Source organism: Plectropomus leopardus, chromosome 9 (assembly GCF_008729295.1).
Source record: "Plectropomus leopardus isolate mb chromosome 9, YSFRI_Pleo_2.0, whole genome shotgun sequence".
NCBI lineage: Eukaryota > Metazoa > Chordata > Actinopteri > Perciformes > Serranidae > Plectropomus > Plectropomus leopardus.
In genome coordinates, this window is record NC_056471.1 from 34,075,990 (window position 1) to 34,103,368 (window position 27,379).

Consider the following 27,379-nt stretch of genomic DNA (forward strand, 5'->3'; position numbering starts at 1 on the left):
AGGAAAGAAAAATAAATTAATACATTAAAAAAATAAATAAAACAAGAACAGAAAATATAGGAAGATATGCCAAACTACCAAAGAAAAATACAAAAAAAAAATCATCTCAGTCTAATCACTTGGATTAATATGGCGCCTTAAAAGGTACCCAACGCTGCTTAACACAGTAAGACAATAAATGAATTTAAAAAAGAAATATAAAACAAGAAGAGAAAATAAAAGAAGGAATAGCAAACTACCGAAGACAAAGACCAAAAAATATATCTTTAAATAATGCAATAAATGAATAAATACCTTAAAAAAAAAAATCCAAAAAAATGAAATTTTGGGAAAAACATTCATTTGCTGTCTTTTCTTCAGACTTCGATAACAAATCCGACTCTCGAAGAGACGATCGTGTCTGTGTGACCGTCACAAAGCCGTTAGCTTAGCTTAGCATAAAGACTGGAAGCGGGGGGAAACTGCCAGCGTAGCTCTCTCCAAATCCACCAATCAGCATCTCTGAAGCTGCTCCGAAGTTACGTTTGTCGCTCAGACGTGATTAGATGTTTGATAACCTGCAAATCCTCCAGTGGACGTCTGCCGGGTACTGAGGACCAAAACCTGACCTGGGTTAGGAACATTTTGGTACAAAAATGAAACAAAGACACACACACGCACGCACGCACGCACGCACGCACACACACACGCACACACACACACGCACACACACACACGCGCACACACACGCGCGCGCACACACACACACACACACACACGCACACACACACGCACACACACGCGCGCGCGCACACACACACACACACGCACACACACACTCTGTTTCCAGGTCAAATAATGAGTCCTCCAACCCGTACGATCACACGGGTCATTTTTTCGTGCCCTCCCTCTGACTCACAGGAGCGTTTCCTAAATCAGTGATCCTTCCTGACGGCATCGACACAAAAACGACGCGTACGAGCGTTAAAGGTCTCGGTTTTAAAATTAAGGTTTTGGCACCAAAACTACTCGGTTAGGTTCAGGAAATCATCTCGGTTTAAGTTAAAATTAAATTACATAACTGAACCTTTGAAACTGGTGCAATTTCGTTCAAAACGTGGACATTAAGAAATATAAGAAATGTTCCACAATTTGCCAAAAATTAGTAAATAAAAAAATAATAATTTAGGGAAAATGGGGGGGGAGTTTATAGGGGGAGAAATGCTAGGGGAAAAGAATAATTAGATATAATATCATAATTTTATCATTAAAAAAGACTTTAAAATTACGTTACAGAACTACTATAATTTAGGCATTTTCCGGTTGGAAAATATGTAGACAAAGTTGTATTATAAATTTATTATTTATGTATTTATCTTATTCATTTATTATTTTTCAGGTAATTTACTCATACTCTTACTCATTATGTGGGCACAGTAGGCACAGTTTCCAGCAAATCGTATTTATCATTGATTTATTTAATTATTTAATTCATTTACTAATTTTTAGGTATTTTACTCATACTTTGTACTCATTTCTTGCTAATTTTTGTTGTTTTTTTTAACGCTTCGCCTCTTCAGGAGACGCTCCTGCAGGTCGGAGGTTGTCGGGGAGTTTCTGCGCCGCCGTGTGAAAGCCGCTTTAAACGTGGAAGAGGAGCTGGTCCCAGAGCAGCCTTAAACACACACACACACACACACACACACACACACACACACACACACACACACACACACACACACACACACACACACACACACTGTGAAGTGATTTATGGGCCTGAAGCAGCTTCTCACAGCAGCAGCTCGTTCATACATATGCAACGTTCGTCTCTCCAGGAGCGTGAAACACAGTGATGTGGTCAGAAAACTCTTCAGAAAACCCACTTAATTACTCATTTTTCATCTCTCTCATTTTTCTCATGTTTAATATTCAAATATGAAGGGTAAATGAAATCCGCTCACTGCTCAACAGTGTGTGATGTGGATCTGAGCGCAGCTTGAAGTGTTTCTGTGTGTTTTGGGACTGAAAATGAGTTTCGACGCTGGAGGCCGAGTTAGAAATCAAAGTGCACACAGTATTGCTTCTGAATGGCAGACACCGTGTTTTCGTCTTCTCTTCCACTCTGGGTTTTGTTCATTTAAATGTCTTACATGCACACATCTGCTCAGCGTGATGAAATATCTTTGTCCCGTGTTGATGTGCAGGACGAGGGTGGAGAGTCCGTCCCACCCGTGCGGTCCCTGTCCCAGGCAGAGGACGCCGACGAGAGTGAGACAGTCCCAGAGGAGAAAAGACTCAGCAGCACAAAAAAACTTTCACCAGAGAGGGAAAAGTCCACAGGTGAGACAAAGTCCCAAATGTTGTTGCAAAGTCAAGTCCAAGTCGTAAACTGTCCGTCTCAAGTCCTTAACAAGTCTTTGATCTTGATGACTGCGAGTTGGACACAACGCCATTTGTGTTACGAGGTTATTTGCTGTTTGATTTGCAGTCACGGAGCTGAATGATGTTAAACTGATAAAGCTGTCTCTGACACAGTGCTGATGTTGGTCTCACACATACAGCAGACTAAGTGTTGGATTAAAAGTATCGTGACGTCACCCGTTGTTTTGTGGACTGCCGTTTCGGTTTGGCATTTTGGCCGTGGCCATGTTGGTTTCGTGGAGCCAGAAGTGATGGCGTCAGGTGAAAACGCAGCCGGACTGAACCGGTCACGCCGTTATTATAAGCCCAGACTGTATATAAAGATGGACGACATAACGGTTTCCAAAAAGTGTAACTTTTCAGTGTGTATCGCCCCCTGGTGTCTGACTGCAGTATAGGTCATAAAGCCCGCCCCTCCGTGTTAGTGAACGAAAAGGCCGAACTAAAAACTGATGATAAGTTTGGTTTAAATGAGTTATTAGATTATACAAAAAGGGGATTTTCTACCGTAACTGACAGCTGTGTTTGCTAATCCATGCACTTCGCTTCGATGAGGCCTTTTGCGATTGGTCGGATGGCTTTTCCCCACCGAGGATATCGCTACTGCACAGACTCCATATCTGGATACTTTAGCTTCACTTCAGCATAGCGAGGGTAAGTGAGGGCGCGTCATCCTTCTTTCTATACAGTCTATGTTCGTCACGGTGGCGGCATCCTGGGACGTCAGCAGCAAATGCAGAAGGATCCCTAAAACGTAACGTAGACGCTGAAGTCCACTAAAGGATCATTTTTGTCTTTGTGCTTTGGGAAAAGCACAAAGACAAAAAAAGTCATTTCAAGTCAAAAAACGGCCAAAAGTCGAGTCACACGTCAAAGTCAGATTGTACATTTTGATTTTGCTGAGCTGGAAAAAAATGACTCGGGTCAAAACTCTGTTAACCTCCGTCCATCATTTTGTCTCAGTGAGTTTGGCTTGTTCAAAAATAATAATAATTATTCACGTCAGCTTTCAAATATCAGAATAATCACCGTAAACAAACAGGACATGAAGCCGTCGGCCGTGATCGCAGTTCACATTAAATCCTGACGAACTTTTAATCACGTCTTAATTCAACAAAAAGCACCAAATTTATTATTTTAATCAATAAATTCCTTTTTTTTAAAATTCTGAGCAGCATTAGTCAGATTTGAGTGTCGATGCCACTTAAAAAAAAGTACTGGAGTTTTTCTTTCGAGTTCATGAAGGATTTTCTGCATCGAAATGAATCGGGGAAGAAGGTGATGACAGAGTTTGAATAATCCAGTCTCGTTTGGACGTCGGTGAAAACAAAACTTCAAAGTAAGTGGTGATAAAACACATTACTAAGTTAAAAGTTGCTCCCAAACTTCAGCCTCCGCCTCCCACTCTCCGCAGTCTCCCAACTTCCCTGAAGGCATCACTGATAACTCTGAGTTTAGCATCATTTATTTCACTCCGTCTGCTCGTCTTCTTCACCTCCAGCTATCAAAGTTTTTCTGTTTTTCTCCCTCATAAAGTGTTTTTCTTTCTCCTTCATGCACTGTAAACTCACAAGCCGATCTTACTCTAAAAAAATCTTTTTTTTTGCTTTGTCGTGTTTTATTTTGTTTTTCTGTCTCTTGCTGATGCGTTTAAACAATTCTTCTCAAGCATTTGCCCTCTTTGTCTGTTATTTTCCTTTCTTTTGTTTTTAGGACGTCTTTCGTAACACCTCAGCTGAGGTACTACAGATGAAAAATAGCCTCCTGGATAATTCTGGCACTTTTATACTTTATTTATTAATTTGCATGATACCTTTTTAAATAAACTAAACTAAAAAAAAAGAAAAAACATAAATTAGGTTTTTATTATTTATTATTATTATTATTATTATTATTATTAATTAAAATATAAATGCTTTTTTATATGCAATTGCACAGTTAACTCAAATTTAATTGTATTTACTTGATTTTGTAAAGTTGTTGCAACTAAAAAAAGGAGTCAAATTGTTCTAAGTGATGGCAACTTAAATTTTAAAGTAAATAATATTTTTAAAGTTTGATTTTGAAATGCATTTTGTGAGTGATACGAGTGTGTGTGATATTAAAGCGGGCCCTAAAGCTTAACGTTGGATTTGTTTTGCTTTTTTTTTTTTTCCAGAAACAATGAAAATCATCCTGCTTATTAATTATTTGCTTACTTACTTTATTTATTAAACTCAACCAGTTTCCTAATTTTTTTAAGTGCTGTTCAGTTCAGTCAGATAAACTTGATTTAGTTGCCATCGCCGAGAAAAAAACAAGTTAATTTTACTGAAATAAGAAAATAACAAGAATTTTTAAGTAAATCTTAAAAAAGATGTAAAGTAAACATAACTTATAGGTAAGATTATATTTTTTCAACACTGTAGGTTTTCTAGATTTCCTTAAAGTAAGATCAGTTTTTCAGATTTTACAGAGTAAAGAGTCTTTAATTTTTTTCCTTTCGTTCGTACAGTTTTTCCGTCTTTGTCGAGGTCGAGTCTCAAAAGTTAAGCGTGACCTCCGCTCGTCGCCTGAGCGTCTCAGCAGTGAAACTTGAAGATAATCAGGACGATCTCTCTTGTACTCCTTCCTGAAGTTGTGGTTCAGGACGCCGTAGACGACGGCGTTGAGGCAGCTGTTGAAGTACGCCATGAAGTAGCTGGCCGTGAACAGCCACTCCGGTATCGCCCGGCTCAGCCTGGAGTCCAGCGCCACCGCCAGCCCGATCAGGTTCAGCGGCGCCCAACAGACGGCGAAGAGCACAAACACGACGAACATGGTGAGGAAGTTGCGAAGGTCGTGCGGCTTGATCTTTGGCCGCGAGTCCGGTTTGACCCGCCGCCTCACCTGGATGACGAGGATCCAGATGCGGAGGTAACAGTAGCTGACGATGCCGATGGGCAGGATGAAGTGCACCACCACCACCGTGATGGTGTACAGCGAGCTCACCGACTGCGCGAAGGTGCACGAGTACACCCGCGGGTCGTACTGCAGCGACTCCACGAACCAGTTGGGCACGATGGCGAGGATGGTGAGCGCCCAGACGATGACGACGTAGCACATGGTGTTGCTGTTGGAGAAGAGTTTGTCGTACTTAAGGCTGTGGCAGATGTAGCAGTAGCGGTTGATGGCGATGCCCGTGATGTTGAAGATGGAGCCGATGACGCTGAGGCCCATCAGGAAGCCGCTGATCTGACAGTGGATGTAGCCGGCGATCCAGCCGTCGTGGAAGATGGCGGTCAGGACCAGCGGGTAGGGATAGATGGCGACCACCAGGTCAGCAAGAGCCAGGCTCACCACGAAGGCGTTTCCTGCAGACACGAGAGCGGCAGAGCGTCAGGAGGCGGGACAGGTTCGTCAGACAGAAGAAGAAACAATGAAATAAATCAATAAATAAAAATAACAATAATAATAATAATAATCTGTGTTGCACCTTTTATTCATAAAATGCAGATTAGTTAATTTCTGTCAAAAACTTGAAAAGAAGGCAACTTAAGAGGAAATGAACTCCCCAAAAATAGCATAAAAGAAGTTTTTAAAAAAAAAAAGAAAATACAAGAAAATTACCTGAAAATGTTCACACAAAAATACAATTTTAAAAAGCCATGAAGGTTACTTAAAAAATAATAATAAAAAAAAGTAGAAAAATGACCTGAAAACAGGGGTTGAGTTTTTTTAAAAATAGATCACTTTGTAAATCGAGCGGCGGACAAAATCCATGAGGCCAAACATTCACATCACATTCCTCGCAGCTTCACTTTAACCCTTTGAAACCTGAACAAACAGAGTTGATTTCAGTCAAAAACATGGAAATAAGGCAAAGCTGAAGGCAGCTTAAGAGGAAATGACCCTAAAAACTGAATAAAATGAGTTGGGTTTTTTTTAAAAAAAAAAAAAAAAAGACAGCACAAAAATCACCTAAAAATTTGCACGCACAAAAAGCAAAAAGCTTTTTAATAATAAAAAAAGAACAAACAAGGAAAGTACTTGAAAATGGTGATTAAGAAATAATAATAATAATCATTTTGTAACATGATTTTAAATACAGACTTATGATCATTATAAATATACTTGAACAAACATTTTCCCCCAGCTTTTTAAAAAATAAATAATTTTCTAAATCCGCTCGTTTCTTGCCCAGTTGCTCTGCGCCTTTTTTTAAATGTGTTTTTTAAAAAGAACTGTGGTGTCGATGCAGGTTTTAAAGGGTTAATAGCACCTGGATCATTACTCTCCAAACCTCATCACTGCTGCTTATTTGCCTCCAGCGTCATTATCGGCTAATGAATACAACTTTACGAAGCCGCCGCACACACACATTCAGTCCAACGACCTGCACTCCACTTCCCAAACACACACCCCGCCAAAATAAAGTTCATAGTGACGGCCTGTTGTTCAGCTCAGTAAACACCGGTTGGTATTCCGGCTGCAGCAGCAGGAGTTTGGAGCTGACTCCCGTTTTTTTCGGCTAAATACTGCATGCTTTGACAATGAGAGGTTCTCTCGGTGCTGCTGAGCTGTAAAGGTCTCCCACGTGGGGAAATGAGGTTTGAGGGCCTGATTTAGGAGTTTAACATTTACCTTTCGCCCCGAGCCGACCGCGCTGCATTTCAATGATATTTTCACAGCGTTTTAGTGTTTAGTGCAAAGCTCCCTTCAGGAAAACTGTCCCGTGTCTGTGCCGCGTTAGTATGACCGGCAGGTTTCGTTCTCACATATATTTACCCTCAAACTTTAATGAAACCACTTCAGTCTTCCTTTCAGGGTTTTGAGTCTCAGTGATGATTTATTGATCCTCTGCTCGCCCAACTTTTCGGTCCAAAATGAAATATTTCAGTCATGAAAAACCTTGAAGAGTCAATGAATAAGTAAAGAAAATCAAAAGTTTTGGAAAAGTCACTGGATTTTTTTTAACTCTACAAAACCTGAGCAAACTTGTTTGAGTTCTTTTAAGAACGAGAACGAAGCAATTTAGAAGAATAAATGAAATTTCAGTTAGTTTAGTTAGTTAAGAAAATGCAAGAAAATTAACACAAAACATAAACAGAAAACGTAATGACCTAAATAAAGTGTTTGAACAGGCGTGTGTGTCAGTGTGTGTGTGTGTGTGTGTGTGTGTGTGTGTCAGTGTCAGTGTGTGTCTGTCAGTGTGTGTGTGTGTGTCAGTGTGTGTCAGTGTGTGTGTGTGTGTGTGTGTGTGTGTGTGTGTGTGTGTCAGTGTGTGTCTGTGTCAGTGTGTGTGTGTGTCAGTGTGTGTGTGTGTCAGTGTGTGTCAGTGTGTGTCTGTGTCAGTGTCAGTGTGTCAGTGTGTGTGTGTGTGTGTGTGTCAGTGTGTGTCTGTGTGTGTCAGTGTGTGTCTGTGTCAGTGTGTGTCAGTGTGTCAGTGTGTGTGTGTGTGTGTGTCTGTGTGTGTGTGTCTGTGTGTCAGTGTGTCAGTGTGTGTGTGTGTGTGTGTGTGTATGTGTGTGTCAGTGTGTGTCTGTGTGTGTCAGTGTGTGTGTCAGTGTGTGTGTCAGTGTGTCAGTGTGTGTCTGTGTCAGTGTGTGTCTGTGTGTCAGTGTGTGTCTGTGTGTGTGTGTGTGTGTGTGTGTGTCTGTGTGTGTGTGTGTGTGTGTGTGTGTGTGTGTGTGTGTCTGTGTGTCAGTGTGTGTGTGTGTGTGTGTGTGTCAGTGTGTGTGTGTGTGTGTCAGTGTGTGTGTCTGTATGTGTCTGTGTGTCAGTGTGTGTGTCTGTGTGTCAGTGTGTGTGTGTGTGTGTCAGTGTGTGACACACACACACACACACACACTGCGTTTGCCCTTCGTGTCTGTTCCCAGCGATCTGCTCCTCTGGTGAGCTGCAGGAAGACGACATGTTAATAAGAAGAGAGATGCTGGAGGGGTCGGAGGTTCGCCTGCAGCTCCAGGCCGGAGTCGTCCTCATTAGAGCCGCTCAGGCCGTAAACGTTTAGATTCACGGTTCCTCCGACACAACGGTCAGCTGTTCAGTCAACATTTAAATTATCGTTGTGTATCGGCGATTATTTCGTCTGATGTTCACGGTGCTGGGAAGCATATTGGGTAGCACGAGGTACTTTAAAGATGTGATTTTTCAGTACTGGGTACCCTCAGGGTACTTTAGAAGGGTACTTCAGAGAAAACGTGTATTTCTGTCAACCATTTGGCTCTACGAACCCACATCGTAGCCCGTAGGTACCCAATACTTGGAAAATATATTTAGAGGATAACTTCTTTTGTTTTCCTCTGAAGAAGGCTACTGCGTGAGTACCAAATACCCACAAAATACTTGGAGGACGTCAGTCATCTTTCCTCTAAGTATTCTTAGAAATTTTGTAAAAATCCAAGAAACATCCTAAAATCCTACAAATGTCCTAAAATCCGAGCAACACTGTAAAATCTTAGAAATGTCCAAAATCCTAAAAATGTCTCAAAGTGGATTTTTTGTCTTTTTGGCTCCGTTCATTGCACTTGCTGTAGGCTCGTTTTCCTTTTTTTAGTGTTTTGTTTTTACATATTCAAAATTAAGATTCATTTATTCAGAATCTCAGAAATGTCTTTAAGTCCTAGAAAGATGTTCGGGCCCCTGGCCCCCTGTCATTTTGCAGAAGTGGCCCTCAGCAGGCTGAGCGTCCCTGTTTTAGACTTTGCCAGATGGATAAATGCAGTCTGACGCAGGAAAAGCCCAAACTGTTTTCAGCTGCTTGTTTGAGGTGTACGAATCTTTTGTGAATCGGACCTTGAGACGGGACATCGCGATGTAATTCGTGATATCAGCAGCAGTTTATTCCCCTCAGTGTGTTTTGCGACTGTAAACTCGACTGTTTGTTTCAAGGAAAACTGCACAGTTAGTCCTGAATGAGCGAGTCACACTCTGAGTCACCCGATGTCACTTCACGGTCACCGGCACACTCAGACGACAGGAGGCCCCTCAGCTCCCCGATGATCCAGTAACACACCCTGCTCATGCTAATTAGCCCGTTCATTAAGACAAATGATGAATTAACAGGCGCAGATTTCTATCAGCGCCGTGATCTTTGCTTCGCGAACGCACCGAGAAGTTACAGTCGTTTCAAAGACATCGTTTTTTTCCATATTCACATGTAAATTTATGCAGCGAGCCGCTCTGAAATCTAATCAGCTCATCGCTCTGTAGAGAGAGCGACGCTGTGAACGCTCCTCCGCTCGCCGTGAACGCTCCTCCGCTCGCCGTGAACGCTCCTCCGCTCGCTGTGTCTGTAACAGACAGACGGCAGCATGGTCGAGCATCTCGTAACCACAGACAGTCTCTCCGAGCAGAGAGTCGTCCTGACAGCAGCTCTCGCCACAGAGACGGCTTTTACTTTGCATGCTGCATCTGCAGGGCGTCTGTGTAGCTGCAGGGCGTCTGTGTAGCTGCAGGTCGTCTGTGCAGCTGCAGGTCGTCTGTGCAGCAGAAGAGCATCTGTGCAGCTGCAGGTCGTCTGTGCAGCTGCAGGTCGTCTGTGCAGCTGCAGGTCGTCTGTGCAGCAGAAGAGCATCTGTGCAGCTGCAAAGCGTCTGTGCAGCTGCAGGTCGTCTGTGCAGCTGCAGAGTGTCTGTGCAGCTGCAGAGCGTCTGTGCAGCTGCAGGGCTCGGTCAGGCTCGGTCTTTGATCGATGGACGGCCTCAGTTAATGAGTGAAGTGATTGTTGGCGCTGGAGCTGAACACAGAGCGCATCGACAACACTGATGAGAGAGCTGCAGGTAAAAACCAGGAAGGCTCTTTGTAATCTGTTTCTCAAGAGATGTTTAACCTAAAAAAATCAATAATCAGAGTTGCACAGCGGACACAGAAACTCATTAAACCCACTCGCCGCCTTTACAGGTTTACAACAACCACCGTGCTCCAACGTGTAGATTTAAAATGCCAAATGATAAAGTGCAAATGCAATAAATAAAAACAAATATATTTTTTTTCTATTTAAGCTTCTAAGTATTTCTATTCAAGTTTTCCCATTTCCCATTTTATGTTTCCTTTCTGATGTTTCATTTTCATGTTATTCATAATAATTTAAGATTTTTGTTTGAGCATTTCCATTTAAGCTTTTGCATTTAAAATTTCACTTTTTTTATCGTCACATTACATTTTTAAATAATATTTTCACATTTTAATTCTGCTATGTCAATATCTTTTTTCTTTTTAAATTTAATTATGATCTATTTTTCCCCAGTAGTGCAGTAAATAATATTCTTTTCATCTTTAATCTATTTTAAGTTTCTATTTGGACTTTTTATTTGATTTATGACCAAAAATATCCTTCACATAGGAGTACCTGACAGATGGAAAAAAAAGTCTATTTTTGACACAGACTGAATACACATGGTGCTGAAGTATTTTAAACCCTCACATGGTGAAACTCATAAAGCGGTTTTTAATAATCTGATGATGTAAAAACTCATAAATCTTTTCTGTTTCTTTGATCCACCTCACAGGACTGAAAGCCAAAATCTGACCTGGCCTTTAAAGAGCCCGCCCCCTCCGCTCTCCTATTGGTCAAAACCATCCAGCCTGAGCTCAGTCATTGGCCGGCCCGATGAACCAATCATGGGTCAGAGCTCGCATTGGAGCTCACTGATTGGCTCCTGGACGTGTCAGTCAAACAGGTACTTCCTGAATGAGTCAAACACCTTCCCTGCTGACGGCGGCACGCTAACAGAGCGGCGCTTTTAACCACATTTTATTTTTCCGCGCGGAGAAAACGTGTCACCGATGGAGGTGTTTTGTTTCTGCTGTGAATCAACAAACAGCTGAACTCAGAGCAGCCGCCGTCACACCTGCAGCAGGTGAGTGTTTGCTGCTCTGCGCGTCACCGTTTATGGCTGAGTTTGCACCACGTGAACATCTGTGCTCCCTTTAACACGAGTCCCCCAGTGACAACAAGGTCCCCGCCGGAAAACTGCCAAAAAGCGTCATATATTTATATTCATTTCCACTTTTACCGACTTAAACCTTTTAACCAACTTCAGTCCTAAACAGAACCAAATATTCAAATCATTTCCAGTATTTAAACCCTTTAAATGCGAGTATTTTTCAGGAAAAACAAAAACACAAACCTGTACTAAAAGCCAAGTGGATTTTTTTTTTTTTTTTTTGCTGCTGGAAATCAGTCATTATTTTTCTAGTGTCAGATTTTAAAAAGTGCCATGAAAACATAACATATTAATATTAATTTCCACTTCCACTAACTTTGATATTTTAAACAACTAAATTGCTGATCATAACTACCAAATATTTGTTAATTTTCATTTCATTGATATAAATAATTTAAATGCCATTTTTTGGCATGTTGCCACTATGTTTTAAATGAAAAAAAAATGAATTAGTTTCCACAAAATGAAATCTGAGTATCTGAGTAATCTTTATTTTTTATTATTTAATAATCTGGGACATGTCAATGATTAGCAACAGCATTGCTTTGGTTGCCTTTTTATTTATGTTTTTTGCAGTGTCAGATTAAATAAAGAAAAACTCCCTCTGAGTATTGCCATAAAAACATAAAATATTTATATTCATTTCCACTTTGACTGACTTTAATTTTTTTAACCAACTTCAGTAGTGATCAGTACTAAAGTACTAAAAATCCATTATTTTTCAGAATTTTAATCCTTTAAATGCCTGTTTTTGACATGATGCCACTGTTTTAAATGAAAAAAAAAAAAAAAACAAAAAAGACAAACAAGCATAAAAAATTATATCATTTCTATATACTTTTTTTTAAAGCCTGGGACGCGTCAGTAATTAGTCACTCAGTTTTTATTTCTTTTTTAATGTTTTGTTGTGTGGGGTTAAAAAAAAAAAACAAATCAAAATAAACAACCTCCTTCCCAAAACCTGTCCAAAATGTCCACCGCCAAAAACTTCCATAAAAGTAACTTAAACATAATTAACTAACTTCAGTGCTGATCATAACTACCAAATATTCATTCATTTTCAGAATTTTAACCCTTTATTGAAACAATATCTCTATGCTTTTGGATGAAAAAAAAATAAACAAACAAAAACTGGTTAGTTTCTATATCCTGAGATCTGAGTGGAATTTTTATTTTTATTTTTACATAGTAAACAACATGTCAGTGATTGGCAACAACATTTATTTTGATGTCGTTTTATTTATTTTTATTTTTTGGCAGTTTCAGATTAAATAACTAAATAAAAAAACTCCTTAGCACCTTCGAAGACATTTGAGCAGGGCTAAAATCTACCATAAAAGCATTAAATATTGATATTATTTTTTCTTTTAAACAACGTAAGTGCTAATCATAACCACCAAATATATATTAAGTTTTAGAATTTTAAACTTTAAATGCCAGTTTTTGACATGATGGCTTTATGCTTTTGGATAGAAAAAAATGATCATTTTCGTAATAATAAATGCTAGGATGTTGTTTTTTTAAATATTACTGTCTGGGATATGTATGTGATAGTAACACCATTGATTTTCATTTTATTTTTTGTGCAGTTTTAGATTAAAAAAAAACCAAAAACAACATCCTCTTGGTCCCTTGGAGACAAAAATGTCCACTTCCAAAAACTGCTATAAAAATACTTTATCTTAATAAAAGTTTCAGCTTCCAGCGATTTCAGTTTTTTTTTTAAACTGCACATTTTTACTCCCATGATGGAAAACAAACACAGCATATATTACAGATGTGCTCCCGGCGTGCAGATGTGAGGGTGTGAGGTTAAAGACGAGCCTCCAGCAGCGTCCTCGCAAACACGAAAGATACAAACAGACAGAAAATGATATGAGATGATAAAGCAGCGCGGCCGTTAAAGGAAATGAGATGAAATAAATCAGTGAGGCTCCCCGGAGCCCCGGAGTCCCCCGGAGCCCCGGAGCCCCCGGGCAGGTGTGCTGCTGCAGGACGGGGTCGAGCAGGTGGCGGGGATCAGGTCAGGCTCATCAGGCGTGATGTCGGGGGGAGCGGGAGGCCGTGACTCGGGAGGCCGTGACTCGGGAGGCCGTGACTCGGTGTCATAGCTGCGGCAGAACACATGCCTTCACCGTGCAGCACACGTGCGCCGCAGGTTGAGCTTCCTGCCACCTGCTGCTGCTGTTCAACACCTCAGGCGACGTGACGGGTCGCGATTTAGAGTTATCCAGCTCAGAGATGCACCGTCACCGCCAAAATACCATGGACTCAACACCTACCTTTTTACTTTGGCTTTTAATTAAATTTAAATTTAAATTTAAATTAGGTTTTCATTTTTTCCCCAATTTTTATGTTTTTTTTTTATTTTCCTTTATATTTATTTATTTATTTTTTAGTACATTTTAATCTGTTTCACAGTTTTACTACTTCATATATATCATTTTGACATATTTACTTATTTTACTTTGTGCTGTTCCTTTACCTCTTATTTCGAGTTTGAGTATTTTACTTATTTATCTTTAATTACCATTATTATCATTTTTTTCAGTTGTCATCTTTTTTTTTAAATTATTTACCTGTTTATTGATTTTTTTCTTTTTTTCATAGGTTTATTCCACCTCTGGTTTCCTCAGTTCGGCAGTTTCTGGTTTTAATGAGTACTTCTATTCTTTAGTGCACTATTTGATCACAAAGTCTTATTTTTATTTATTCATGTGCATATGTGAGTGTGTGTGAGTGTGTGTGAGTGTGTGAGGGGGCAGTACATGTATATGTAGACAGGGGGTGTGGAGGTGGTTGTCATCAGGAAATTTTGAGTTTCATTTAACCCTTAGGGACTAGTGTTTGGTGCATTTTACACACTTTTCATTATTATTATTTTTTTGATAATTGTGTGTGTGTTGATGCATATGTGATAAATGTAGTCCAGATTGTGTATTTGAGTGTAATCAGTGAATTTGCAGCTCAGCTCCTACAATAAGTCTAAAATACACTGTGGAAACTAAATAGTTACATTCAGACTGTTCAGGTCAAAAAATGCTCCATTGAAACCCATCAATGTTGCTGCTGATCTCTGACGTATCTCAGACTGTCAGCAGCAAAATAAAATATACTTTGCATGTAGTATGTGAAAAAGAATTTTCTCATCTAAAACATAGTGGCATCATGACAAAAACCTGGCATTTAAAGGGTTAAAACTCTGAAAATTAATTTTGAAAAAAAGTATATCTATGATTAGGACTGATGCTGGATCAAAAAATAAAATCAATGAAAGTAGACATATAATATTGACATATAATATAACATTTGTGCGCAGAGCGATACGAGTGTGTGTACTATTAAAGCGGGCCCCAAAGGGTTAATATCACTGTTTACTGTTCAGTCCTTCGCAGCTGCATCACAGCTGGTTTAAGTCACTGCTGATGCTAACTCCAGATTTTCTGCTGCTGCTGTTTAGTATTAAAAGCGAGATTTGCAAAGTTGTTAGAGGAAGTGCAGGATTTTTGGTCGAAGCTTTAGAGTTTAAATGTCAGGACGTCCCGCTCCCGTGTCTGAAGCCCCACAGGTTATTTGTTAACAGTCATTATCAGCCCCTCAGGACACCCTGTTGTCCAGTTCTGCTTTAAAATCTGCTGAAAATGCTCCTGCAGGTTCTGGAGCTCACAGTGTGTTAGTTAAAGCTGAGCTGTGTGAAAACCTCGAGGACACTTTCCATAAACGTTTCTTTGGCCTGCCGACCAGCTGCGACCTTGTTCGGTCAGCACCGCCGGCCGATACTGAAGCTGTAAAGGTTTAATGATGAGAAGACATCAACACTTCACTCCTCATATTCCCCGAAAATCTGCAGTTAACAAGAAGGATCCATCGGCGAGATGAACTCTGAACCTCAAATTCATAACACCGAAACAAAATGCTGCTGTCGTTTAGCAGCTGAAGCAGGTTTAAAGATACAAAAAGTCCATTTGATTTGTGTTTCATTTCAGTTAAAACGCATTAAGCAGCTCAGACAACAGAAGACAGTGGTGCCATTGTACATTTCTGCAAACTATATATTAAAATGTGTGTCCAGTGGCTTTTGAAACTACCAGAAATGAGTATTTTAAGTCAGTACATCAGCGACTAATCACAATAACAATTAAAGTGATGTGAATTGTTTTTGTACTTTCAGTCTCCATAAGGTGTCAGAGAGCATAAAACAGCATCAACATAGAGCTTGTTGATCAAAAAAAGAGCCAGTGGAGGATCCCCCACACCCCCGACAGAGGTCCTAGCTAAGACACTAATGCCCCAAAATCCTAGAAATGTACTAAAACACTAGCAACCTCCAAAAAATATGACAAATGCCCTGAAGTTCTAGAAATGGCCTAAAATCTTGGAGACATCCTAAAATCCTAGAAAAGTCCCAAAATATGAGAAATGTCCAAGAATCCTAGAAACATCTTACAATCTTAGAAATATTTTAAAATCCAAGAAACGCCCTGAAATCCTAGAAGTTTTCTAAAATCTTAGAAATGTCTAAAAATATGAGAAATATCCTAAAATCACAGAAACGTCCTGAAATCCTAGAAACGTCCCAAAAAGCCTAGTAACGTCTGAAAATATGGGAAATATCCCAAAAATCCAGGAAACATTTTAAAATCCCAGAAATGTCCAAAAATACAAGAAATGTCCTAAAATCTAGTACTACGAAACTAATAAATTTGTTAACAAAGTCAGTTTTCTGCAGATTTTTGGCCACCAAACGTGATTTTTTTTAAGCGACCCATTCTTGGCTTTCTTCTGAGATAGTGCCACAAAATGCAGGCTTTTTTAAAAAAAAGATATAAGAATATCACAACATGCATCACATTTTTTTAGGGAAGCTGCTGATAAATCAATCAGGCCGCAACAATCCAGACTGCTGTCAGTCCAACAAACCCCGGACTTTCACGCAGGAGTCCGACGCTCACTTTGCTGCTGAATGTTTTGTTTTTCGTCACCGTCCCGTGTGCCGCGTCTCTCATCCTTCACCTGTGCCAGCATGTGTGTGTTCGTTGAGTTGTCACGTGCTGATGTTTAAACATAACCACGTGCAGCGTCATTCACCGTGTGCATTTGTTGACATCGGGGTTGCGGCGTCCTGGAACATAAATAGCAGACGCTGAACGATACGTAGAGCGTAAAATATAGATGCAGATGTCAGACAGATTCTCTTTGTTTCAAACTGCAGAAACGTCGCTCATTCATTCAGTTTCATGAGTCTGCAGCTTCAGGACTCGTTGAGGTCCATCAGAGTTCCTCACAGTGGCTCTGCGGCGTCCGGAGACGTGGAGATAAAAATGAAGGTCGTGAGCTCGTCTTCGGAGTGAATCCCCTCGGCGGGTGGTATTTGAGAGCGGCCCTCACTTCCTGCTGGTTTCCAGCTGGCAGACCAGTTGGTTGAGGATTAAGTGAAACACCCAGAGAAGAGCCATCTGCAGCCCGACTCCGCCCACCATCCCGCCGCTGACAGCTGACCAAACTCTCCATCTGCTGACATTGATCACATATACGTGTATGATATATCACAGACCGGAGGATGATTTATTATCCTCATCTTTAAGAGCAGATTTTAAAGTCGGATGCGGACTGTGCGGGACGTTCAGCTAAAGGTTTAAAACGTTACAGTGTGAGGGTGCTGTCTCATAGGGCTGGGCGATACGTACTGTTACCGTGATATGAGACGACAAGTGTTGTCTCTTATTGATTTTAGCGGCTGTAGTGAAGTGATGTCATTTTCTAAACTTATCAGACTGTTTTACTTGTTCCTCTTACATCTTCAGACCGTATGGAGGCATAAAGGTGCCGACGGTGTCGATTTGAAGTTAAACATTTTAACCTAATTTCTCCCGTTATCTCAAGTTGTTTGACTCCTTTTTCTTCTTCTTTGTGCAGAGAGAAGAGAATCCAAAAGAAACTGAATGAATCAGCGTCCGGTGAGTTTTTAAATCAGTTTGTTTGAGCTGAACATACAGCACACATATATAAAAACAGACTGTTTAAAAGAGGTGGACGTAGCTGCCAGAATGTACATTTTGCAGCGTTGGGTTTGGCATTTTGGCTGTGACCATCCACGTGTTTGAAATCACATAACTTTTCTCTTTCCTACTGTTATGCACCAGCTGCTATCACAAAGTGCAAAGTGTTGCATGAAGTATTCAAACAATCGGGACATTCTACTTTTTCATTACATTGTGCATGTTCTCATTACAAAATTGTCAAATTGCTACAATGAGACAAAACTGTTTCAAAATATTGCAACGAAAAGTTGCAGTGGCATGAACTGACTGTTCTCAGCCCATTTTCATTCTGAAGTTCTCAAATACTCTCACATTTGTAGTGATTTTGGCGTAAGAACCCGGTGCCAAAAGCCACTTCGTGGCTGTATGATATGCTATCGGACGGCACCTTCCGCGGCAGCATGATACGCCGCTGAATGGCGTCAGGTTGAAACACTGCAGGTAATGATGTGATATAAGGAGCGTGACGGTCCTCTTATAGGGTGGTTGGGCGGGTTGGTGGATGGATCCAACAAACCCCGGACTTTCATGCGGGAGTGTGTGTGAGGTGTTTGCTTAAGTCTGAGTGTGACGTTTTTATCTACACTTAAGCACGAGCCCATTTTGCCTATCTGTGCCAGCATGTGCATTCATGGAGATTCCTGTGTTGTTGTTTTTTTTGCTGTAACGTAACACGTGTCATGTGCACATGGCATCGTGTGCTGGTGTTGACATCGTGGTAACAGCATCCTGTAACGTAAAGAGCAGATGCAGAAGGATACCTAGAGTGCAGTATGTAGACGCTGGGTTCATTTGCAAAGCGGCGACGTGTGACGACGTGGGTTGAGAACGTGTTAGTAAAAACCTCCAGAACGATGAAGGAATTGTAAGCGGATGTAAAGTGTGAACGTAAACTCTGAGTCACCTGTGATCAGCGTTACAGAGCGTCGCTCTGAGCACCCTGTGCATCAGCACTCTGACTGCAGGAGTCTGGACTCTGCTCAACCTTTAACAATTAAGACGGAATAAGGATGCGTGTTCATGAATGGATCTGCGTGACATTTGGAGTCCATCAGCGGTCTGCTCCGCTGTGGATTACTCTGTCCAGGTGGGACTGTCCTCCGGCTCCGAAAAGGTTGAGAACCGCTGATCCGCCGGCCTCAGGATCGATGAAAACCGTCTGACTCATTCAGGCTTCTGTAAATTGATTTCCAGCCGCGGCAGAGTTTTCAACAAATGAGTTGAATTCGGAGAGTTCTGGCAATCAGCCAGAAGCAGCGATGTAAAACAGAGAGCGGCCTCGCTGAGAGCCGAGCGGAGCCGTCACACGAGGAAAACTCCTCCTCCGGTGACAGATGTAAACACTCAGAGATATTTCCATAAAACTGCTCTCCCACAGCGTGAAACAGAGGTGTGTTTGCAGATGGGTTTTAATGCGATGTAAAAAAGGTTGTGCAGAGCAACAACTTTCATCACAAGTAATCTGTGCATGAAATTTTCAGAAGCACGTTAACATGAACAAAGTCGCAAAAGCAAACTGATAAAACTTCATGCTGCAAATAATTTCATGCAATCTATAATCTTTTCAGATTTAAAGTTACTGTATAACTTTTTGCTCACAAGCCTCAACAACAACAGACCCGCGCTCTTTTGATGATACACAGATTAACCCTTAGGGCCCGCTTTAATATTACATGCGCTCGTATCGCTCCGTGCACAAAATGCGCTTTTAGAAATTAAGCATTAAGAAATATTATACATTAATATTATTCTCTACTTCATTAAGTTCATTTTTAACCAGCATCAGTCCAAATCATTAATATCAAATATTCAGTAATTTTGCAGAATTTTAACCCTTTAAATGCCAGGTTTTTGTCATGATGTCACTATGTTTTCAGATGAAAAAATGTATATACAGTATATATTTCACATACTACATCCTAAGTCGTTTTTTTTTTTTTTTTCTTGCTGCTGACAGTCTGGGATATGTCAGTGTGTGAGTGTAGCTGCTGACAGTCTGGGATATGTCAGTGTGTGAGTGTAGCTGCTGACAGTCTGGGATATGTCAGGGATCAGCAGCTACATTGACTGTGACAGGTCACCTAGTGGAAATAGCATGTATTCCCTCCATATGCCAAATATGGTCAAAATGACCTCATCAGGTGGAAAATAGTCAAAATGACAAATTCAGAGTCAAAAGCCCAGAATGACACCCAGAAATAATACAAGTCCTGTTTTTCTGCTCTGATGGCTGTGGGATCAAAAATGTCAGTTTGAATGGGTTTCAATGGAGCATTTTTGGACCTGAACAGTCTGAATGTAACTATTTAGTTTCCACAGTGTATTTTAGACTTATTGTAGGAGCTGAGCTGCAAATTCACTGATTACACTCAAATACACAATCTGGACTACATTTATGCATGAACAAAATGATACAAAAATCAGGAATGAAAAGTGCCTAAAATGCTCCAAACTTTTCTCTAAGGGGTTAAATCAGCACGTTTAACTTTGTCAGGATTTACAAGTTAATTATCTCCATCTCAGAGATAATTTTCTGAGCATCTTTTAAAACATGCAGATTGTCCGCTCACATTCGTGCTTCAGAGCTCCACACGTGTCACGATGATAAATAAGAGCCGCCATAAATCAATATCCAGATCCTGTCGTTCCATTCAGCCCGTCAGAGCCGTCCTAAAGGCTGCACATCAGTCAAACAAAAACCCATCCGTTTTTTTCTGCTTTCCCATCAATCTGGAGGGAGATCCAGGACTCCCTGAGTGGAAATGTAACGATCGGAGGAGGAAAACTGGATGAATTGTTCACCTCTCTCATTTTTTCCTTCCTGCCGCCTCCTCGTTTGTCTCATCTCCCTTCCTGTCCTCTCTCATCTGCTTTTTTGTGAGCCCTAGCCCTCTTTGGTCACCCCATCTTCTCAACTATCGTCTCAATTCAACTCTTGCCTTTCCAATTCTCCTTCTGCCACCAGCCCCACCGATTTGATTCATTTCTTTAGTCTTTTTTCTCTTATTTCCTCTCCTCTGATCAGTGTGCTTTCCATCACTCTCCTCCCTCCTCATCTCATCTCTCCTGTCGTCTCCTCCACATTCCCACTTTCTCTTCCACCGCTGAACTATTCCCTGGTCGTCTCCGTCCTCCCCTCCGTCCATTAATCACGTCTGTCCATCTGCTCTGTCAGAGACACATTATCCAATCATTAGTGAAGTCCTGCAGTCACGGTTCATTATGTCAGTGTCACCACGTCGACACAAAGCTGACACTTTGCATTCAGTCATTGTGGTGAAGCTAACAGGGAAAGCTTCACCTTTGACCAGTTTCAAGTGTCTTTCAGCCTCCTGGATGTGAAAAAATACAGGTGCGCACGAGGAAGCTCCCCTTACACATTAGAAGATACGCAGAATATATGCAAACATGTTTCTGCATATACTCTGTGTATGTGTGTTATTTATCTACACACATACAGAGAGGAGTATATGCTCCTCTGAAGATTTTTCTTTCTACACACTATATTTACGATTTATTCTCACTTCTTTTTATGTGATTTATATATTTGTATTTACTCCCTCACTCATGATCGAGTGAATTCAGCTGTTTTTTTTGAGTCACGTGTTTGTTGATGTGTATTTAAGATGGCGACTCACTAGAAAACTTATGAGTCTGAGGAAAAGTTGTTTTTTAGCTCGAAACATCACTTATTTTTGCAAAATAAAATCCTTTAAGGGGAGCTCCCTGGTGCAGACCTCCCACTACGGGATGTGCGTGTCTTTCTGAATCTCTGTTTCAGCTATTCGAAAGCCAAATTCTCTGAGTCTGAACTATAGGGGTCGACGGATTTTGTCTTTTCAGGGCCAATACCGATTATTAGTTATTAATGAGACCGATATTTGCAATAAAAATGAAAATCTTTCTGTCAATATGTAGAATTTGGAATAAAACAAACTCATTCATTCATTTTCCGTAACTGCTTGTCCTCGTAAGGGTCGCGGGGGCGCTGGAGCCAATCCCAGCTGTCATTTCCAAGTTGCTCTGCTGCTCCGTGGTCATGTAATGTGACTAAATATCTGCATTCAGAGCTCTGCACATACAAAAACACACCTCACCTGCTCACACTGCCACCACTACCATCATTAAGTTAGACTGTTACTGCAGAGTCGTAGACACAATGATTTATTCTCTGTAAGCTGGAAACAAGTGCGTGGACATGCCCGACACCCTGCTCCAGCACGTGGAAATGTGCGAGAGCTCACTCCAGTGTGGACATGTCCCACTGCCAGTTCCACCGCGAGGACATGTCCAACAGCCCGCTCCAGCACGAGGACATGTCCAACAGCCCGCTCCAGCACGAGGACATGTCCGACAGCCCGCTCCAGCACGAGGACATGTCCGACAGCCCGCTCCAGCACGAGGACATGTCCGACAGCCCGCTCCAGCACGAGGACATGTCCAACAGCCCGCTCCAGCACGAGGACATGTCCAACAGCCCGCTCCAGCACGAGGACATGTCCGACAGCCCTCTCCGACAGGAGCAGTTCCTGTCATTGTGCATGACCAATATGCACAGAGGTGGCTATTAATCGCGCCCATACCACTGATTCATCACATGTACCTGTAAGCCAGGCATCACCAACTTGCGGACCGCGGTCCGGATCCCGACCAAAACTGGCCGAGTTGTAATAAAATGTAAGAATGAGAACACATCTCATCTCACATATCTTCATATCTCACCATAACCTCTAACCTGTCATGATGATTTCTTAACTGTTGCTGCTCTGTAGTGCAGTAGTGAAATATTTTTTCACTAAAACAAAAAACTTTGAAACTTTGAAAATGTCTCTTTTAATGTGAGCCGATGCGCTCCATGACACGTACCAGCATTTGGTGGTCAGCGTTAATTTCCTGCTCAGGATCTTCCCTCCGCAGCCTCTTGTGGATCTCTGGGTCCATTAACACTGAAACTGAGCTGAGTGCTTTCACTGAACTGCAGCTCGTTCCTGCTTTTTTCAGAAAGGAGACGCAGCCCTGCTCCTCCTCCTCCACGTCCCCCCGCTCAGTTTGGGATTAGATCTTGCAACCTTGCATACGGTGAATTGATTCTCCTGCCTGGACTAGTAATACCGGAGCTTAACAGGAAGGTGGGCTTCACCGCCTCGACGTGCAAACATCGTGAAAGGAAAAACATCTCATCAATATTCATATGTTGTGGTATAAGTGCAGAGAAGGTGCCACTTAGTGCTTTTAATGTGATATTTACTCCTTCAGATGGTGGTGCAGGAGCATGCTGCTGAGTGAAAGATAACAGTTAGGAGCCTCCATTGATTTTTTTTTCTCCGTCTGTGTGTTTGAGGGTCCTAAGTGCCTCGGTTATTTATGCACAGCGGTGCTCTTGAAGGCTCCTAGTCCACATCAATCTGAGGCTGCTATCAGATTTAAACATCGATTACAGTGACTCACCAACTGTAGCTTCACTACTTTCACTTTGCAGAAGTCCTTGACCGAGAGCCAAAAAACAGGCGAATCTCTGCGCCTGCAGCCACAGAGCTGCTCCGACAGTCTGTCTGTGTTCAGACACCAACGGGGACAAATCTTCTGTCAGAGCTGCATCTTTATGAAACAATAACAACATGTCACACAGCGTTTGGAGTCTGATCGTCTGCAGCAGACAAACACTCTGTCAAAGTGTCCCCGAGTTACACATCAAGCATCAAGACGCCCAGAACAGCGAAACGAAAACACAAAATTAAAAAGAAGTACCGAAGAACTCCAGTATTTTTTAACTCTGGTTTCACCTGTTTTTGTGTCAGCGTAACAAATAGGAACAAAAACTTTTGAAACTGGTTCAGTTATGAGAGAAAATAGGCTGTAATGTAACCACTCAGGGCAGGTGCACCTCATTAATGTTGGTCGACTAAAAGTGTTTCAGGGTTTGTCTTGTTATGAAAAACTTGGAAAAGTCATGGAATTTGAAATTAGCAATTTTTCAGGCCTGGAAAAGTTTTGAAAAACTAAATGTACCCTGAAAGTTTTGAAAAAGTAAAGAAAAATAATAACACATGATGTGTTTAAGGACTGTCTGAAACTTTAATATCCTACGATAATTTATGTTTTTACAATTTCTGGCCGTGTGAAATGATGTAATTTTGGTGACTGTTAAAGAAAACATGCCTTCCAAACCCGCAGGCGTGTTTTCTTTGAAGATCACCAACATTTTTTAAAGAAAGATAAAAGCCCAATTTTTTTTCTTAGCATATGCTACAATTTAAAAAAAAAAAAAAAAACACAGAAAAATTTGAAAAAAGAAAAGAGAAAAGTTTTTTTTGACACATGCAGGTTTGGAAGGCATGTTTTCTTTAAAAATTGGCAGGAAAATAAATACAAAATGAAATGCAGCCATTTGAAGTTGTATGGCCCTCCCCGAAAGCCAAAATTTTAAAAAAGTGTCTGTTTTTGCTGCTGACAGACTCAGATTGTTATTGTGGATGTCTGACATCATCACGGAAAGGATCTTGCAGAGAAATGAAAAGTTTTCTGTGCTTTTCTCTTGTTTCAGTCTGTTTTCTAGCTAAAGGAGAAGTCTTGTTCTGAAATCTTGCACTTTTCCCATTTTTGAAGTCAGCTAAATATTCAGCCGTGACCTTGAAAATCTTTTAGATGAGAGTAAGATAAACTTTCTGCACTCAAACACAAAAAACTATAACCAGCTTTCTGAACTGTCACTGTCCTGGAGTGCAGTAGTGAAATATTTTGTCACTAAAACAACAATAACATTTTTTTTTTTAGAAAAAGTGCAGTTTTGAAGACTTTGAAGATGTGTCTCCTTTAATGTGAGCTGATGCGCTCCGTGATGCGTACCAGCATTTGCTGCTTCTTGAAATGTTATCGCCAGAGGAGAAGTCGCATAATATCACTTAATGGAAATGCAGTCATCTGGCAATTGCGTTTAATTGACATTTTGAAAATATCACTCAAGTATTACTAATACAAATCTGTAATGGAAACCCGCCTAGTGTCCTGGCTGAATATTTATTTGAATTGACAATTTAAAAGAATCTTTCAGAATGAGACTTCTTCTCACTCAAGACCAAACAGGATGGAACAAGAGAAATGTACTTAAATACTTTTAATTTCTCTGTAGGGATCCTTTCACACTTTTGTCAGACACTCAAAAATCTGAGCCTGTCAGTGACAAAACAAACACTTTTTGGGGACAAATGTTGATGTTGCAAACATGCCCTGAGTGGTTACATTGTAGTTTGCTTTGTGACTGACGGTTTCAGCGCTCTCTTTAAATACTGCACAGATTTCAGAAGCTGTCTTTTTGATTAATGAAAAACCTTCTCTACCTCCGGAGCAATCTTTGCACATGATTTGATCATGTGCAAAGATCATTTGCCCTAAATCAGAAGTACTTGCTCCTCGTCTTCCAGACGTTTGCTTTTTGTTTTTTTTCCCAGTCTGTTCTCTGCTGTGCTCTTCTGTTCTGGACTGCAGCTGCAGTACAGATCCATGAGATCGATGCATGCATGAACACACAGCAGCATGACGGATCTTTATGGTAAATGAACTTGAAGAGCACTTTTAAAGTCGCTGAACCACTTAAAATGCTCTCTTACTACGAGTCACATTTACCCCCGTTCACACAGTGGTGGCAGAGGCTATGGTACAACGTGCCACCTGCTATTCAGTTCTTTATTTTAATCTTTCACATGTACTCACACAGCGATAAAACAGCCATCAGGAGCAATGTGGGGCTCTTACCCAAGGACACTCCAACATGTTGACTGGAGGAGTCGGGGATTGAACCTACAACCTTCCAACTAGTGGACGACCTGCTCTGTCACTTTCAGCCACCTGAGTGCTTGATTTGATATGCATCTTAGTTGTTTTTTTTTTACAATTTTCTTTTATGAGCAGATCATTTTAAACATCAGAATCGCAGTCCATCAGGTTCATAGTTGTGGGAAGCCAAAATGATGATTGAGATGCATATTTGACCAACTATGCAGAATTGCAAAGTTGTTACAGCTACAGCTTCCCCAGATTGTTGTTTCCACAAGTCAAGCACACTATGATCAAAGTTCATAATATCACCTCCAGAAAAAGTAATAAAGTTGTTGTACTGAAATCTACATCAACACAAAAGGTGATAAACTGCACATTTTATCGTACTCTCCAGCAGCTGGTCTGAGCAACGTTGTAAATTTCTTTCAAAAACACAGGAAGAAGTTACACTTTATGAATTACAAGAAAATTACCAGAAATTTACAAAAAAAAGATTTAAAAAGGGTTAAAAAGAAGACAAAAATACCACAAAATATAAAGACAAAAAAGAATAATAAAATTTATATATGTATACTTTTCTTAGGATTTTTAATATTTTCGAAATTTGTCGTTCAATTCTATTAACTTCTCAATTATTTGTGAATTTTTGCCTTTATAGCCATGTTTTCAAAAGAAATCAAACGTTAAAGACGTCTGAATGAAGCAGAAGAAAACTGATGTGACCCTGCTCTCAGAGGGTTAAACCGACTCACGTGCACGTTAAAGCACAAAAAACAGCTGTACCTGCTTTCCTGAGTTTCCTGTTCCTGAACACGGACACGATGACCAGCAGGTTCCCGATAACATCCACCACGATGGTCGTGATGAGGACGCCGGCCAGCAGGGTCACCACCCAGGGGAAGGACTGGTGCTGCTGACCCGGGGCCCCCTCCTCCCCTGCCGGGGTGGAGTTGCGGGGCCCCAGGGTCCCCTCCACCATGGTGGGCTCATGGTCCTCCAGGGACATCAGTTGCGGGAGGTGCCTCGGGTCGACGAGACGCATCGGGTCGTGGTCGCGGAGGGTCGGTCCATTCAGCATAACGCGCGGCGGTCCAGGGAGGCTGCAGGTCAGAGGCACAGTTTGGGGCTCAGTGACGCCACGCTGCGTGCTGGACTCTTTTGGGTGTGCACGAGATATTTTATATGTAATAATAACGCTTTTAAATGTTTTTTTTTAACAAAACCAAATCGACAGTGAACCGATGCACGAGGAGTGCGAGGAGAGGGAGTGAGACGGCGCGTGCACACGGGCGAGAGGTGTGACTCATGACCAGTTTATCATGTCATGCAGGATGCTGATGAACCAGAGAAATGTTCAGTAACATGAGGCTTTTTAATCAAGTCAAGTTTTTGTCCAAATTTACGCTCTTTGTGTTTCTGAGCTTTAATCGAATCATTAATCAGTAGTAGTGTAACTAAGTACCTTTACTCAAGTACTGTACTGTACAAATGTTAGGTATGTGCTCCAGTCCTTTCTTTTCATGCCACTTTATACTAATACTCGCCTACATTTCAGAAGGAAAAATTGTTCTTTAAACATCTACATTTATCTAAACGCTTTAACTATTTCACAAATTGAATTATTTTTTATGAAAAACAGAAGACTAATGTATGGAATATGATGTTTTGTTATACTTCCCAGTAGTAGTCAATTATTCAGTAAGCCGAATGACAGAAAATTAATTGGCAACTACTCTGATGGACATTTAAGCCATTTTCTTGTATTTACTTCTTTTTTGGAATGGTATAGTACCAGTTTTTCTAAATTGGGTACTTTTATTTTTTCTTACTTTAAGTACGTGTTCCTGGTTATACCTATTTACTGTTATTTAAGTAGTTTAGTTTAATGCAGGACTGAGTATTTTCACAGTGAGGAATTAGTACTTTTACTGAAGTAAAGGAGGTGAATCGTTTCTCCACCATTGCTGCTGTACAGCCCACATGTGTCCTGCGCAGCGGCAGTGGTCGCAGTTACCTCTTACAGCCGGCTGTCTGACCGGAAGCTCGGAGCTCTGATTTCTTTGGTTACTTTGTGCAAAACTTGGAAAAACTTCATCCGTAACACCTCAATGTGCGCGTGAAAAGAAAAACTCCAATAATCCACATTACACATATTACAAGCAATCTGAAAATCACTTGATATTAGTGATAATAAACGGGTAAAAACACAAAGTAAATCCTTTTACGCACCACAAATACGCGTCTCACAGA

The 27,379-nt window shown here is 41.0% G+C and overlaps 1 protein-coding gene across 1 annotated transcript; it reads right to left on the reverse strand.

Moving 5' to 3' along the window:
• Positions 1 to 4,964: 4,964 nt before the first annotated feature.
• LOC121948093 (melatonin receptor type 1A-like) lies at positions 4,965 to 26,207 on the reverse strand. The gene is given in 3 exon segments (XM_042493358.1): positions 4,965 to 4,997; positions 4,999 to 5,735; positions 25,913 to 26,207. Coding segments are annotated over 3 exon segments (1,065 nt in total).
• Between the last annotated feature and the right edge of the window lie 1,172 nt (positions 26,208 to 27,379).